This window comes from Fundulus heteroclitus, chromosome 7 (genome assembly GCF_011125445.2).
Source record: "Fundulus heteroclitus isolate FHET01 chromosome 7, MU-UCD_Fhet_4.1, whole genome shotgun sequence".
Classification (NCBI taxonomy): Eukaryota; Metazoa; Chordata; class Actinopteri; order Cyprinodontiformes; family Fundulidae; genus Fundulus; species Fundulus heteroclitus.
The window spans coordinates 42,462,078-42,475,784 of record NC_046367.1 but is presented as its reverse complement, the minus strand read 5'-3'; the positions used below and the strand labels follow the sequence as shown (position 1 = coordinate 42,475,784).

General features: G+C 44.4%; 1 protein-coding gene across 4 annotated transcripts in view; it reads right to left on the bottom strand.

The window, feature by feature from the left end:
- ttn.1 (titin, tandem duplicate 1) overlaps positions 1-13,707 on the bottom strand; it is a 169,888-nt gene that overhangs the window by 144,078 nt on the left and 12,103 nt on the right. For all 4 annotated transcript variants that reach the window (XM_036139670.1, XM_036139671.1, XM_036139672.1 and 1 more), the window contains exons 12-33: positions 13,423-13,681; positions 12,608-12,665; positions 12,316-12,525; positions 9,714-9,856; positions 9,480-9,595; positions 9,047-9,274; positions 8,709-8,947; positions 8,383-8,627; positions 8,125-8,289; positions 7,851-8,019; positions 5,555-7,251; positions 5,185-5,466; positions 4,752-5,018; positions 4,349-4,621; positions 3,999-4,262; positions 2,660-2,920; positions 2,318-2,578; positions 1,789-2,052; positions 1,436-1,696; positions 1,083-1,343; positions 338-598; positions 70-211 (exon numbers count right to left, since the gene is read on the bottom strand). In XM_036139670.1, coding sequence (XP_035995563.1) covers positions 70-211; positions 338-598; positions 1,083-1,343; positions 1,436-1,696; positions 1,789-2,052; positions 2,318-2,578; positions 2,660-2,920; positions 3,999-4,262; positions 4,349-4,621; positions 4,752-5,018; positions 5,185-5,466; positions 5,555-7,251; positions 7,851-8,019; positions 8,125-8,289; positions 8,383-8,627; positions 8,709-8,947; positions 9,047-9,274; positions 9,480-9,595; positions 9,714-9,856; positions 12,316-12,525; positions 12,608-12,665; positions 13,423-13,681 — 6,326 coding nt within the window. The remainder of the gene's footprint in view (positions 1-69; positions 212-337; positions 599-1,082; positions 1,344-1,435; positions 1,697-1,788; positions 2,053-2,317; positions 2,579-2,659; positions 2,921-3,998; positions 4,263-4,348; positions 4,622-4,751; positions 5,019-5,184; positions 5,467-5,554; positions 7,252-7,850; positions 8,020-8,124; positions 8,290-8,382; positions 8,628-8,708; positions 8,948-9,046; positions 9,275-9,479; positions 9,596-9,713; positions 9,857-12,315; positions 12,526-12,607; positions 12,666-13,422; positions 13,682-13,707) is intronic.

The window sequence follows — 13,707 nt, the reverse complement described above, 5'->3', positions numbered from 1 at the left end:
AGAATTTGTTGGTGATGTTGGGAAGACATTTGAAAAGGTTCCTGCACTCAGAAAAGATCTTCTCTTCACCTCTCAGACATCTCCAGCTCCTGGCCGTCCTTCATCCACATCACCTGGACGTTCGGCTCAGAAACCTCACACTCAAAGGTCGCCCTCTTCTTCTCCGTGATCTTCAGGTCCTTCAGGTGTTTAGTGAATTCAATCACACGAGCTGCATGGAGATAAATGTTTGATTTCATCCTCCGCTAAACATTACTATACCTAGTACCACGTTCTTTAGTGTCTTTGTGGCTTTTATTTGGGCAGTTTTGATAGTCGGGGCATCTCCACATCTTACCCTCCACGTAAAGTTTGGCTGTGGTGGTTGCCGACCCGGCCATGAAGGTGTACTCGGCGCTATCTCCAAAGTGGACGTTCCTGAGGCTCAGAGTGTGCGTCAGCTGCTTGCAGCGAGCCTGGCATCTGTCTGTGGACTTAATCTCCACGCCGTTCTTCAGCCATTTGTAGGTGATTCCCTCGTAGTTGACGTTCACCTCAAACGTGACAGTGTCTTTCTCCTGAGCGTTCAGGTCCTCCAGCATCGTTGAGATCAGAATAGCTGGAGAGAAACAGGCCAGTGATTAAGTTCTTTCACCCTCAGGGAAGGAAACCGATGGCGAATATCCTGAAGGAAAAACTTCCCACTCTGATCATTTAGATCAGGGGTCTTCAACAGGGGGTCCGCGACCCCTAGGGGGTCCGCGGAGGTACTGCATGGGGGTCCAAGTTTTGGTTGATTAGACATTTTTTTATATCCCACCCCCTGCAATTTTTTTCCACTAATTAAAATAAAAATAAAAACATGAATATATGAACCTGTGTATTATTTGAGTATCTTAGTATTGAATGCACAATAACAAGGTACATTTACACATGGCACTATAGGACCAGTGTGATATAACACAATTTTATACAATATATATAATTAGGGGGTCCCCGCTCCATCTCGCCATCAGTTTGGGGGTCCTTGGCCTGGAAAACGTTGAAGACCCATGATTTAGAAAGAAAGAAAGAAACTACAGTTTTTAATGATGTATTCTTACGGTTGACGGTAAGTGTCGCTGACACGCGGTCGTTCCCGCAGACGAAGGTGTACTCTGCAGAGTCGTCCCTGCTGGTGTTCATGATCTTCAGCTGGTGGAGTCTCCCTTGAACCACGATCCTGAACTTCTCGCTCATCTCGAGCTCCACGCCGTTCTTTAGCCAGGTGGAAGGGACGCTGAAGTGAGAAACTTCACACTCGAAGGTGGCCACCTGAGTCTCTGGGACCTCCGCGTTCTTCATGGGTCTGGTAACTCGCAGAGCTGCAGAAACAGCGGAAACTCAGAGGGTTTGCTTCCTGAAGTCCATCAACTATGTTCATAAATACTAGAAAATACTTTATTTTAAGGCTTACACTCGACAGTCAGGTGAGCACTGCACTGCAGATGACCAACCAGCAGAGTGTACTCTCCCTCCTTGCTGTTATCAACGTTCTGGATGATTAATTTGTGGGTCCTTTTCTCAGAAAGTATGGTGTAGTGCTCGTTAGACTTCAGCTCCGTGTTCTTGAACATCCATTTCACTGGGATGTTGTCTTCAGAGATGCCCACTTCAAACATAGCTGTTGCTCCCAGCAGTGATGTTACATCCTTTGGCTTCTTCAGGATCTTAATGGCTGAAAAAAAAAAAAACATAAACATTCACAAAAATGTTTTTGATAAATGTATTTTGTAAAACCAGAGGCGCCAAACTGGGTGTTAGACGTACTTTCAACATTGAGTCTGGCGTTTGCAGACAGCTTTCCCAGTTTGAAGGAGTAAACAGACTCGTCTTGTGTGGAGCAGTTCTTGATCTTCAAGGTGTGAACCATGCCCTCCATACTGATCTCAAATTTATCGCTGGGCTGGATCTCGATGCCGTTCTTGATCCACTGCACACCCCTGACGTTCTCGTGGGTCAGCTCCAGGCTGAACACGGCCTCCTGAGTCTCCACCACGTTCAGGTTCTTCAGGGTCTTCTTGATCTTCACAGCTGTATGGGTAAATGTCCTTATTATTCAGTGACTCATTGATTTATTTTATTGGAAAGTTGCTGTTTTTACATTTCTGTTTCAATAAATCAGACCAACAGATATATTTATTTTGCAGCTCACTGTCTGGAGAAAGACAGGAATTGTCAACTGGTTTTGCTTTATCAACAGACAAATTTTGGGAATGATTTACCCAAAGGTTGAAATTCAAATGTATGTCCCAAAAGCTGATTGTGTGAGATAATTTTTTTAAAAGACCAGACCCACCTTCAACCTTCAGATTGGCAGTGGTCTTGGAGGTGGCCACTTGGTAGGTGTATTCTCCAACGTCGGTGGCTTTGGTGATAACGATAACAAGCCGTCTCACAGCTCCGTCCACCTCACTCAGCACGTTCTCACTGTAGTCGACCAGCTGTCCGTCCTTCAGCCACTTTCCTTCAGCTGATGGATTTGCTACCTGGCACTCCAGCACTGCAGTCTGGGAGTCGGCTACGACCAGATCCCTTAAAGGCTTCTTGATGGCGCCACCTGGTGTTACAGGGCGGTTACATCATAATTATACAGACTGCCATTGCAGGTGTTCAGCTTGTTAAAGTTGTCTCCACATACCTGTTACGGTGAGCGACGCTCTGCACGTCTTCTCACCAGCAGCGAACATGTACTCGCCCTCTTCGTCTTTCATTGCGTTGATGACTGTCAGGGTGTGGCGCTTATTCTTGGTCTCCATCTTGTGCTTGGCGCTGGCTTTGAGCGGCTGGTCCTTGAAGGTCCAGTAGGGGTCGATGCCTGGGTGGGAAACCTCAACTTCGAAGGCGACGTTCTCTGATTCAGAGCACTCCATGTCATGCATTGGCTTCAGGATCTGCACAGCTGTTCAAGGAGAACACAGGAAATGTAATGCTAAAAGTGTCCTGTAGGTGGAACGGTGACCCATATCCATACCCATTTATGAGTAAGCAGATGTTTCACTTTATCTTAAAGGTCATAGCGACAATGTTTTCATCAAAGTGATTAATTTTTCAAAAATAATAGATCCACAGAACGTCTAGAGTGGTGTAGAATAAAATTATTACATTTAATTTCCAAATGATATAAATATTTATTTCTGGTTACGATGCCAACGTCAGCACAAAAGGTGTCTGCACCAATAGGAATAGTAGATTGAAGAAACTTGAGATGGCGCTCAGGCATTGCCAGATTATAGTAGCTTTGTGATAGTGCTGAGAAATGGCTTCTTCTCAGTATAATGTCTCAGATTCAAGCGGACCAAAAAAAAAAAAAAAACGAGGGTGAACATCGTTCAAACTTTGAGCATTGTTGCCAAATTAAGGCCACACAGAGGTTGCCAGCTATCCACCTCCAGTATTTGACAGATCTGGCAACCGGCTGGTGGAGACGGGAGCGGGCAAGCGCAAGTGCGACACCTATTGGTTGGAAGGAGTTAAGCTTGTAGATATCTCCTTTTATATCCAGACCCAGTCATCACTTTTGTGAGTTGTTGTCTGATCCCAACAGCTTTTTTTTTCTAACGCTTGATGAAGAAAATTACCTTAATTTGTACTCTTAGCTCCTGATAACATTGCACACATTTTGGTAAGGTTTAACGTAAATTAAGTAAAACTGGATTTGTTTCAACAGGATTTTAAACATTTAGATTTTTGTGGCTTGAAATGGTTACACCATCTATTTCTGACAAATTTAAAATAAGAGTCAAACCTTAAGATGATTAATTATTTTGTCATTGTTCTAATTAAATCACGTAGAGGATCTTCTGCACTGCTTACCACTTATCTATCCATCATAAGAACCATGGTTTATCTGAATATGGTACAAAATCTATTTCTAGGCACCTAAAGGACTTTTTACTATTTTGAGATATAAGACATTTGACCGTTTTGTTGTTATTATTGATAAGCAGATACTTGGAATGTCACTGTGGGTAACTTACGCTCAACGGTGAATTTGCAGCTGCTGTCCACTCGGCCGACAACCATCTTGTAGTGACCCTCGTCAGAAGCGTAGGTCCTGGTGAAAACCAGACGCTGCTTGGCTCCCTTTGCCACCATGCTGACCCGGTCGCTGGGCGCCAACAGTTTGTCATTGTGGTACCACTTGACGGTGCTAACGTCCTGAGCAGAGATCTTAGCCTCCAGGACAGCCTTGGTGCCTTCAATAGCAGAGGCATCCTTCAGTGGAACAAGGATGCCAATACCTGTAACAAAAAGACATTCACTTTTGAGAAACATTATTTTAAAACAGAATGCTGTTTTATTATATATGTGACTTTGAGAAACGTACTGCGAATGATCAGCTTTGCAGAGGTTGTAATGTCATGATCAGGTACCACAAAGGAATACGATCCGAAGTCGTCCTTGGTGGCATCTTCAATCAGGAGTTTGTGGACTTGTTTATCGATAACAATGTGCACACGTTCAGAAGCTGTAAGTTGTTGTCCGTTCTTCTGCCAGCTGCCCTCAACGTTTTCCTGGGAGAACTTTACCTCCAGCTGAGCAATATCACCCTCACAAATCGTAAGGTCCGTTAAAGGCTGGACCATGGTCACAGGACGCACTGAAAGATGAAAAGATCCAGGGAAGGAAACAAAGAGAACGAAAGGTAAGGTAGGGTAGAGGACCAACTAGATTTCAGCACTTCTAAAAGGAATGAAACCCTAAATTTACAATGTATCTTAATGACTTACGTTTCATCTTTAGCGAGGCGGTTGAAGTGAATTCGCCAACCTTGAAGGTATATTTGCCCTGGTCCTCCTTCTTGACATCTCTCACGGACAGGCTGTGTCTTCCACGACGGGAGGACATGACATATTTACTGCTGGGAGACAGAAGCTTGCCCTCAAAGAACCAGCTGCCTTCAGCATCTTCACGGTTCACAACGCATTCAAACTCTCCAGAGTAGGTCTCAGGCACCTCAGCGTTCTCCAGCTGCTTCAGCATCTCCAGAGGGGCTCCTGTTAAAAGCATAATAAAAAAACAGCTCTTAGGAATTATCTGGAGCTGTTGAATAATCTACACACCTAGAAACAAGACTTTAAATGAAATCTGCATTTTAATAACACCTTCAAGTAGAGTATCAACTGTTTAAACTGTGAACATGTCTCTGTCCTGTTGACCCACCTTCAACAACGAGCATGGCGCTGGTCCTGACACTCTCGTCATCTATAACCACGCAGGAATATTCTGCGTTGTCCCTCATTTCCAGCATCAGCACAGACAGGAAGTGGACCTTTCTGTCAGAGTGCATCCTGTATTTGTCTCCGGAGAAGATCTCCATGTTATCCTTGAGCCACTTGACCTTCACAAATGGTTCGTTGGTTTCACACTCAAAGGTTGCCATCGTGTCTTTCTCCTTGCCATTCACCTCCTCCAGCTTCTGTGTAAAGGTGATGACTTGTTTTGCTGCAAAAACATCACATTATGATCTATTAGAGAATCTTGGATTCAAAGGGAAAGAAGTTATGATCGTAGGAGTTAAGTCTTGCAGTACCTTGCACCAGCAGGAAAGCGTGGCTGGATGTCTCTCCAGCCTTGCTGGTCGCCTTAACCATGATGCTGGCTGAGTCCTCAACGGAGACGTTTCTGATCACCAGTTCACACACATGGTCTTCAGGCCAGTACCAGTAAACACGGTCGGACTTCTCCAGCTGAACACCGTTCTTGAACCACTGGCACTCAGGATCCGGCCTACCAACGACTCTGACTCTGAATTTGACCTCATCTCCCAGGGCAACAGTCTGGCTAGTGATTCGCTCCAGGATCTTAGGAGCTTCCATGCTGGCTGAGAGCTTGATCCTTTCTGGTTTCAGAGGTTTCGCAGTAACTTTGAGGCGCTCCTCCTCCTTCTTCTTCTCAGCCTCCTCCTTCTCCTTGGCACGGTGGAGCAGCTCCTCCTTTGTCTTTTTTAGCAGATCTTCATAAGAATCATCTCTCTTACGGGACTTGAGCTCAACAGCAGTGATGGACTCGTAATAGCCCTCCTCTGTCCTGCGCTTGAATTTGCTCCTCAGCTCCTCGGACTCCTCTACGGACTTCTCATGGACAATTCTTTGGGCCTTCTTAAGCTTGACCACCTCCTTAAGCTGGGAGTCCTCGGCTGTTTGCTCGGCCTTCACCACCTCAAATGATACTTTCCCCGACTCAGAAGGAACGTCCCCTGGTTTAGGCTCGGCAGCGTGGCGCAGGTGGGTTCTGAAGTCCTCTTTCTGCTGGATCTCCAGCTTCACGGTGTGTTCAGCTGAACCCAGGTTGTTATCTGCTATAACCTTAACCTCTCCTGAATCATAGGACTTGATTTCTGTGATCTCCAGGTAGTAAATACCATCATAGCGGAGTCTGTACCTCTTGCTTTTGCGGATGAGTTGTCCGTTGAGGTACCAGTTGACCTTTGGAGCTGGGTAGCCGGTCACTCTGCAGCGGAACCGGGCTGTGTCACCTTCCAGCACCCTCGCCGGTTCGGGAAGCAGGACGATCTCGGGTTTCATTTTCTCAGTTTCTTCCTCAGCAGTTACTCCATAAGGTCCACCTTCATGAGCCTGCCGTTCCATCTCATCGATTCGCTGAACTCCCTTCCTGCCTTCGGGCAGCTGGGACTCCTCAACGAGGCCCTTCTCGTCCTTGACGATCAGGGTGGCCGAGTTCTGGTCGACTCCAAACTTGTTGGAGGCTCTGCAGGTGATCACACCGCTGTCTCTGGCATAAGCAACCTCATAGTCCAGGCTGCAGTAGCCAAACTCATTGACCATACGGAGCCTGTTGGCAGCAGCCAGAGGCTTGCCGTCATGCAGCCACTCCACCACCATGTTGGGGTCTCCAATGGGAGTCAGCCGGCACTCAAAGTGAGCAGGACCGAAACGCTTCATGCGGACAGATGTGAGCTTCTTCTTAAACACCGGTTTCTGTTGCTTCTCTTTGTCATAAAGGTCGCCTTCCTCCCACTGCTCCTGGCCATAACGCAGGTGCAGAGGCTCTAGCTCAGGAGGGCTGATGTCTTTGGCTTTGTAGGTTCCTTTGGGAATAATGAGCTTCCTCTCTGGTTCAGGCTCAACATATTCCACCTCCACATTGACTCTGCAGCGGGTGGTGTCTCTGCCGGCCCTGTTGATGGCTGTGGCGGTATACCAGGCGCTGTCTGAGCCACCGGCTGATGGGATCTGGAATTTGGCCTCTCCTTTGGTTCCTTCAATCCTGAAATATAACATTTTCACATTGACAATTTCAAAAACTTTGAAAATGAACTACTAGACTTGGAACATTAAAGTATAACCGTCAAATGTTGCCTTCTCAAAGTTGAATGAGTCAGTAAGAGGATCAGTTTTGCGGTTGTGGAATTGGTCTCACAGAAGACCTTGAGAGTAATTTTTTTTTTAATTAAAAAAAGTTACACATTTCTGTCTTTATTAAATATAAGAATAAAGTTTAAGAGCTTTTTTCAAATGAAAAAAAAAAGAAAACACAAAGTAAGAAAAGGAAAGGGAAAAATCAATTGATGTGTAGATGCTGTTGTAACGGAGGGTCTGCATAATAAGCTGTGGCTTCAACTGATACCTTTTTTAGTTACCTTTGTTTGTAAATGTTATGTTAGATTTGTATGTTTTGCATGTCTGTAACCAAATAAATAATTTATTCAAATCCTAAGCATCTAAAAAACCTCCTCTAAATAGGGTTGGCTTACCTTTTACACAAATTTTACCGTTTATAAAAAATTTAATTTAAATACAAGAACATTCCAAAACTAGTGTAAACCCAGAGTCGATGCCACAGATTTACTTTAAAAAGAGACTCACTTGATGTTTGGGTGCTTGTGTGGGCTGATGATGTCGCTGTTTTTCAGCCAGACGATGTCAGGCAGTGGGTTTCCAATAGCTTTCACAGCCAGTTCAACCAGAGTACCCTCCTTCACGCTGATGTTCCTCAGTTTCTCTGTAAACTGCGGACGCACCAAGGTTTCCTTAGCTGAACAACACAGAAACATTTAGTTAATGGGTGTCCCAAAGGATCGTGACGTGGGGAACGTCCAGCAGAGGTCATGGAAGCTGTAAAACTGCGGTGAAATCTCACCATCCACTGTCAAGGTAACGGAGATGGATGAACGCCCGGCTCTGTTCTGAGCCACCACCGTCCATTCTCCGGAGTCATGGGGCATGGCTGGGACGATGATCAGGGACAGAGTCCCATCCTCCTTAACCACGATTTTATGGGTGTGGTCACTAACGATTTGTTGTCCTGAGAAGGCCAAGAAACAGAATTTCATTTTAGTAACAAACCCTCTTGAATCAGTAACACCTTTTATGAAGATTTCTTCTGAGTTCGACCCACCGTTGTGGAACCAGTAAGTGTCAGGCATCGGTCGGCCAACGACCTTCAGGTCGAATCTAGCCGTTTGTCCCTCAGAGCATTTACACGCAGTAGGTTTCATGACAAATACTGGCTTGTAAAGTCTTTCCAGCTGCGCTTCGTCGGTCTCATCAAGTCGACGAGCGGGAGAGCGTCCGGGTGACCGGCTGGGTGAACGGCTGGAAGAACGTCCAGGAGAGCGGCTCAGAGAACGAGGAGACGTGGATCTGAGGAAATGGCATCAGGTTTGAAATGACTAGCATCTAAAACGTAAAGTTTGAAGCATTTTCCTCCGGGTGATACTTTACCTAATCCTCTGCATTGCCGGCTGTGGTGTGTATCTTTGAGGAGCAGCTGCGGCTGACTCCACGTAAAGCTTCCCTGAACAGACAGCGTTCCCCTTCATGTTGGTGGCGAAGGCCGTGTAGACGCCTTCGTCTTCTGCTCGCACCATAGATAGCCGGAGGCTGGCTCGTCCGTCCTGGAGAACCTCCATCTGGTACTGGTCACCCGGCCTGATGCGCTGGCCGTTTTTAAACCAAGCGATCTGCCACAAGGTAGAGAAGTCAGTCAAACCTCTTTGCTTCTGACTCGTTTGTTCAATAGAAGTAACCAAAGCAAAGCGTTTCACTCAGGGATTCCTCACCTTGGGGAGCGGCATTCCCGACATCTTGCAGTGGAAGGTGACGCTCATTCCCTCCATGATCCTATAGTTTTTGACCGGCGTGTCGAAGGCCGGCTGCGCCGCCTCGGTGGCAGTGGCGGTCACCATCAACTCTCCGTCCTCGCTTACAATCTCTCTGTAGGTGATCTTCATGATGGAGAACTCGATCTCCTGGATAATCCTCAGCTCCATGGCGGACAAATGGAATTCCTGCAGGTTGCAGAAAACATGCTCGTTTGAGTTTGGAGCGGCAAACCAAAACATAAAGTCAAGTTATTTCTAATAAAAGCATTTAAAGGTTTTTGTCTTCAACGTTTCATTCAAGTTCATCAACTTATGGGTTATGAATTATAGATTTATAACTTCATGACAAACTAACTCCAACACAACCATATTTGATAAGCGTAGCTTGTACCTGTCCAGAGATGATGGTGGTCATCGTATCCACAGTGATGGAGGGAATGTCTCCAGGTTTGGGCTCCTGCACCGGAGCAATCACTTCCTGTTTCTTCATGTAGACTTCATATTCCTCTGCAAGCAAAACATTTGTTCTGTCTATGATATAGTCACTGTGACCCGAAATCAAAATTTAAGCCCAGAGTTCGCTCCAGTAATCTTTCTACTTTTCAGGCCATGTTTGTGGACACACCTTCCTCCAGAAGATTCGTGGAGGCTGAGACTTCTCCATGCTGATTCTTGGCAAAGACAGAATATTCTCCAGCATCGTCTGCGAAGGTCATCGAGATCTCCAGTCTGCACTCTCCAGTCTCCTTCTTGTAGGCAACTTTATACCTGATGAACGCAAACACAGGCACTCAACTATACAATATTTGATTTATTTGAAGGTTCTTAGAAGCCATGAAGCTATAGAACAAAATAAATTATAATAACTAATTGATTTATTAAAGCAACAGAAGGTAACCCAGTATATGTGATGTTGTAAAATTCAACAAATGGTTGCTCAGAAGTATATTTAATCATGTTATTTTAGGAGACCACTAAATTGTTGCATTATTCTGTTTAACTGGGCATGATATCGGAGAGGGATATAATTGGGAAATTCTATGTTGCCTGTTTTTTTATATTTTAAGTTTTTAACATATTTTACTTTATATGTGTCAGGGTTCTGCGGGCTGCGCCTAATCAGGGCGTACCTTTTCCCTCTCTCTCTCCTCACAGGTGATCTTTAATGAGCAGGGAGGCGCGCAGCGGCAGGTGTTCGCCGTTGAGCTGCGCTCGGTGGGAGTGTTTAAGTGGATGGCTACCGGAGCGTTAACCTAGCGTGGTTACCTCAAGCTTCGGATCCCGTTCCGCAGCGCCTTTCGTGCTCATGCTCCCGACGACCTATCCCACCGATCTCACCCCGCTGATCTCCAGCCGGCCCAGGATTCCTCCGAGCGTTCATCAGCCTGACCCTGCCCACTCTCCGGTCTTTCTGCCTCAAAGTCGCCTATGGTCTCTGCGCTCGTAGAACCAAGCCGCTATCCCTCTGGCGAACTCTCTGCGTCACTCGGTAAGAGCGCACTGGTTCGCTTCTCGAACCCACGATTCAAACCTAACCGCGTCCTTCCATTCTAGAACCTGACGCCCCCTCCTGAGTAAAGCCGACGCCCCATCCTCTCTCGATCCTCCAGCGTCCCGCCACCCTCTGCGGTTTTCCATCTAGTTCTCTAAATAAAATCGCTAAAACTCTGACTTGTTCTCCCGAGTGTTTCTGCATGTGGGCTAAACGCCTGAAAACCATGACAGTATGTAAGAATTAAATCTCACTGGCACAAAAGAACTGAACAAACTTTTTTTTTTTTTTTTTTTTGTGTAATGCAGTTTTACACCATGACACAATGGTTATTCACTTAGAGTTTAAACTTGTTTAGGTAATTTTTTTTTTTGTTTTCTAATTTGACAAAGCTGGCCATGGTCCTATTTTCTAAAGGTACACCTTATGTTTGGTTTCATAATAACTCTAAAGATGTGGCAGTGGATGAAATCTCTTTAAAAACTCAATTCACTGTCTCCTACCTTCTCCTTTTTATATAGTTGGATTATTAATGGAGTTCCAATATGTTGTCTTCAGTCATTTCTTCTCCATGAAGTTGAAAGGTTTTTTTTTTTTTTTTTTTTTTTTTACTTAAAAAATAATATATATATATATATATATATATATATATAGCTATTTGAGCACCTGTGGTATGCTTGTTGATCGGTTTGTGCTCAGTCTAAAACACTAAAGATCTGTCAGCTTCATGCTATTTTACACGTAGGCAGTTCAATCCTTTTATGCAGGACAAATTGACCAGTTTTATGGCAAACATTCTAGGATAACTTTTTTTTTTTTTTTTTTTTTTCCCCCAACATGACAAACGGGGTCTGGAGATCCTGAGTAGTTGGTGTGAATATGCCAAATAGAGGCATAGGGGACAGGGTGATGCAGAATAAAAACAGCAGCAGAACATAATGTTCAAATTATCCTGATACATAGTGTGCAACTATGTGAACCAATTATACCTTTTATACAGTTAATGTGAAGGTATGATTAGTACATTTTAAAGTTCCTTAATCCAGTAGAATACTGTATGTTTTAACATGTAGTTTTGGTGGTGATTTCAGGAACATTTTAAGGACACTGATTACTGCAACAGTGTCTTCACAGGTCCACCCAAAAAATCACAGCTGCAGCTGATCCAGAACACTGCTGCTCATGTTCTCACTAAAACCAGGAAGATAGAGAACATTGACCCGGTTCTAAAGTCCTTACACTGCCTCCCTGTCGCTCAGAAAATAGACTTTAAATACTTCAGTTAGTTTATAAATCACTGAATGGCTTAGTACCAAAATACATTAACGGGCTGTTGTTGCTGTATGAACCCTCCAGACCATTCAGATCTTCTGGTTCTGGTCTACTCTGCACACCCAGAACCAAACATGGAGAAGCAGCATTTAGTTCCTATGCTCCACAAATCTGGAAAAAACTTCCAGAAAACTGCAAATCAGTCAAAACACTGAATTCCTTTAAATCAAGGCTGAAACCATCCTGTTTAGAGCTGCTTCCACCCATAATAACAGGAAAATTGACCAACATATTTGATGTGTATTGATATTTTCACCTGATACAATTTAATGTTTCATACTGTTCTTACAAACAGTGACCATTTCGATGTGTTTATGGTGATTTAATGTTTTCATGATGTAAAGCACTTTGAACCACCTTGCTGCTAAAAGGTGTTATACAAACAAACTTGACTTGACAGTACCTGTATCCGGTGGTGAGCGCCACTCCGCTCTTCTTCCAGACAATGTGAGGCTTGGGGCTTCCGCCCACCTGACACTGAAACACGACGCTCCCTCCTTCCACCAGCTTCTGGACACTGGGAGTCTTAATGAAGAAGGGAGCAGCAGGAGGGGCATCTGACTCCGCCGCGCTCACTTCGGACATGGTCTCTTCTTTAACTTCTACTGTAACTCTGTGAGTTAAAATTAGAACTGATTCAGTCACAAGAAACACTGGTTTATTTATTAAAGTTTCACCAAAGATTTGTCACTTACTGTGTCTGAGCAGTTTCGATGGAAACCATCTCCTGCCTGCTCTCGATGTCCTCAGACACTGTCGGAATAATAAAATTAGGTCATTCAATGACAAAATTAGTTTCTGACACCAAATGGGAAACATAAGTCTCAAAAGGACATTAAATTTAGAAAATTATTTTCTTATTTATATTTTATTTTTAGAAATGGCAAGTCCAAAATTATTTATACTCTTAATGATCAATGGGGGGGGGAAAAAAACTTTATTGGCATCACAGGGATCAAACCTTTCTCATAATTGCTGCTCATGCAGCTTTTTGCAGGTTTCCACTGGTATTTTGACAAAGTTGGAAGGCTACCTCGCCATCACCCTAATCTTTTGCTCCCTACATAGATTCTCTCACAGATTTTAATTTGCAGCTGATGGGGCCAGCCCGAAATGTTAATATTGTTACCATTAGAATAAGATTCACTCAACTTCCATCAGCTTTCTGTAAACGATGTGTTTTCTTCAATCCATACCCTCACCAAAAAGTAGTTATTTAAGTGTACTACAAGTAAACTTATGTCACACTTAAAATGACGCGGTGTACTTGAAGTTTACTTTTTGTAAACTATACTTCATATACTTCATAGTATAGTGAAGTATACTTGACTTATACTGAAAAGTATAAACAGAACTCTAAGACTAAGTACATTGATACTAAGACTTAAGCTTATATGTAGGTATGCCTAATAAACTTAACTTCAAGTATATTACTTTTTGCTAAGGGACAGCACTTAAAATTATCAGTATTTAGATTTGTTGCCTGTATTCAGTCATTGCTGCTACTCACCCTGGACGAGCAGGTAGCAGGAGGTGCTGATGGTTCCAGCCTCGTTGGTGGCGGTGCACGTAAACCGTCCGCTGTCTTCAGCAAAAGCCTCGCGTATCACCAGCCGAGCGAATCCGCTCTCGTAGCTGATCTGGAAATCGATGGAGCTCTCGATCTTGTAGTCCTCCCTGAACCACATTATAACGGGGGTGGGCTGGCCGCTGATCTGACACTCCAGAGTCACCGACTCGCCCTCGGTCACGTTTGTGTTTTTCAAGCCCTGCACAAGAAGTAACCCAACGCTTT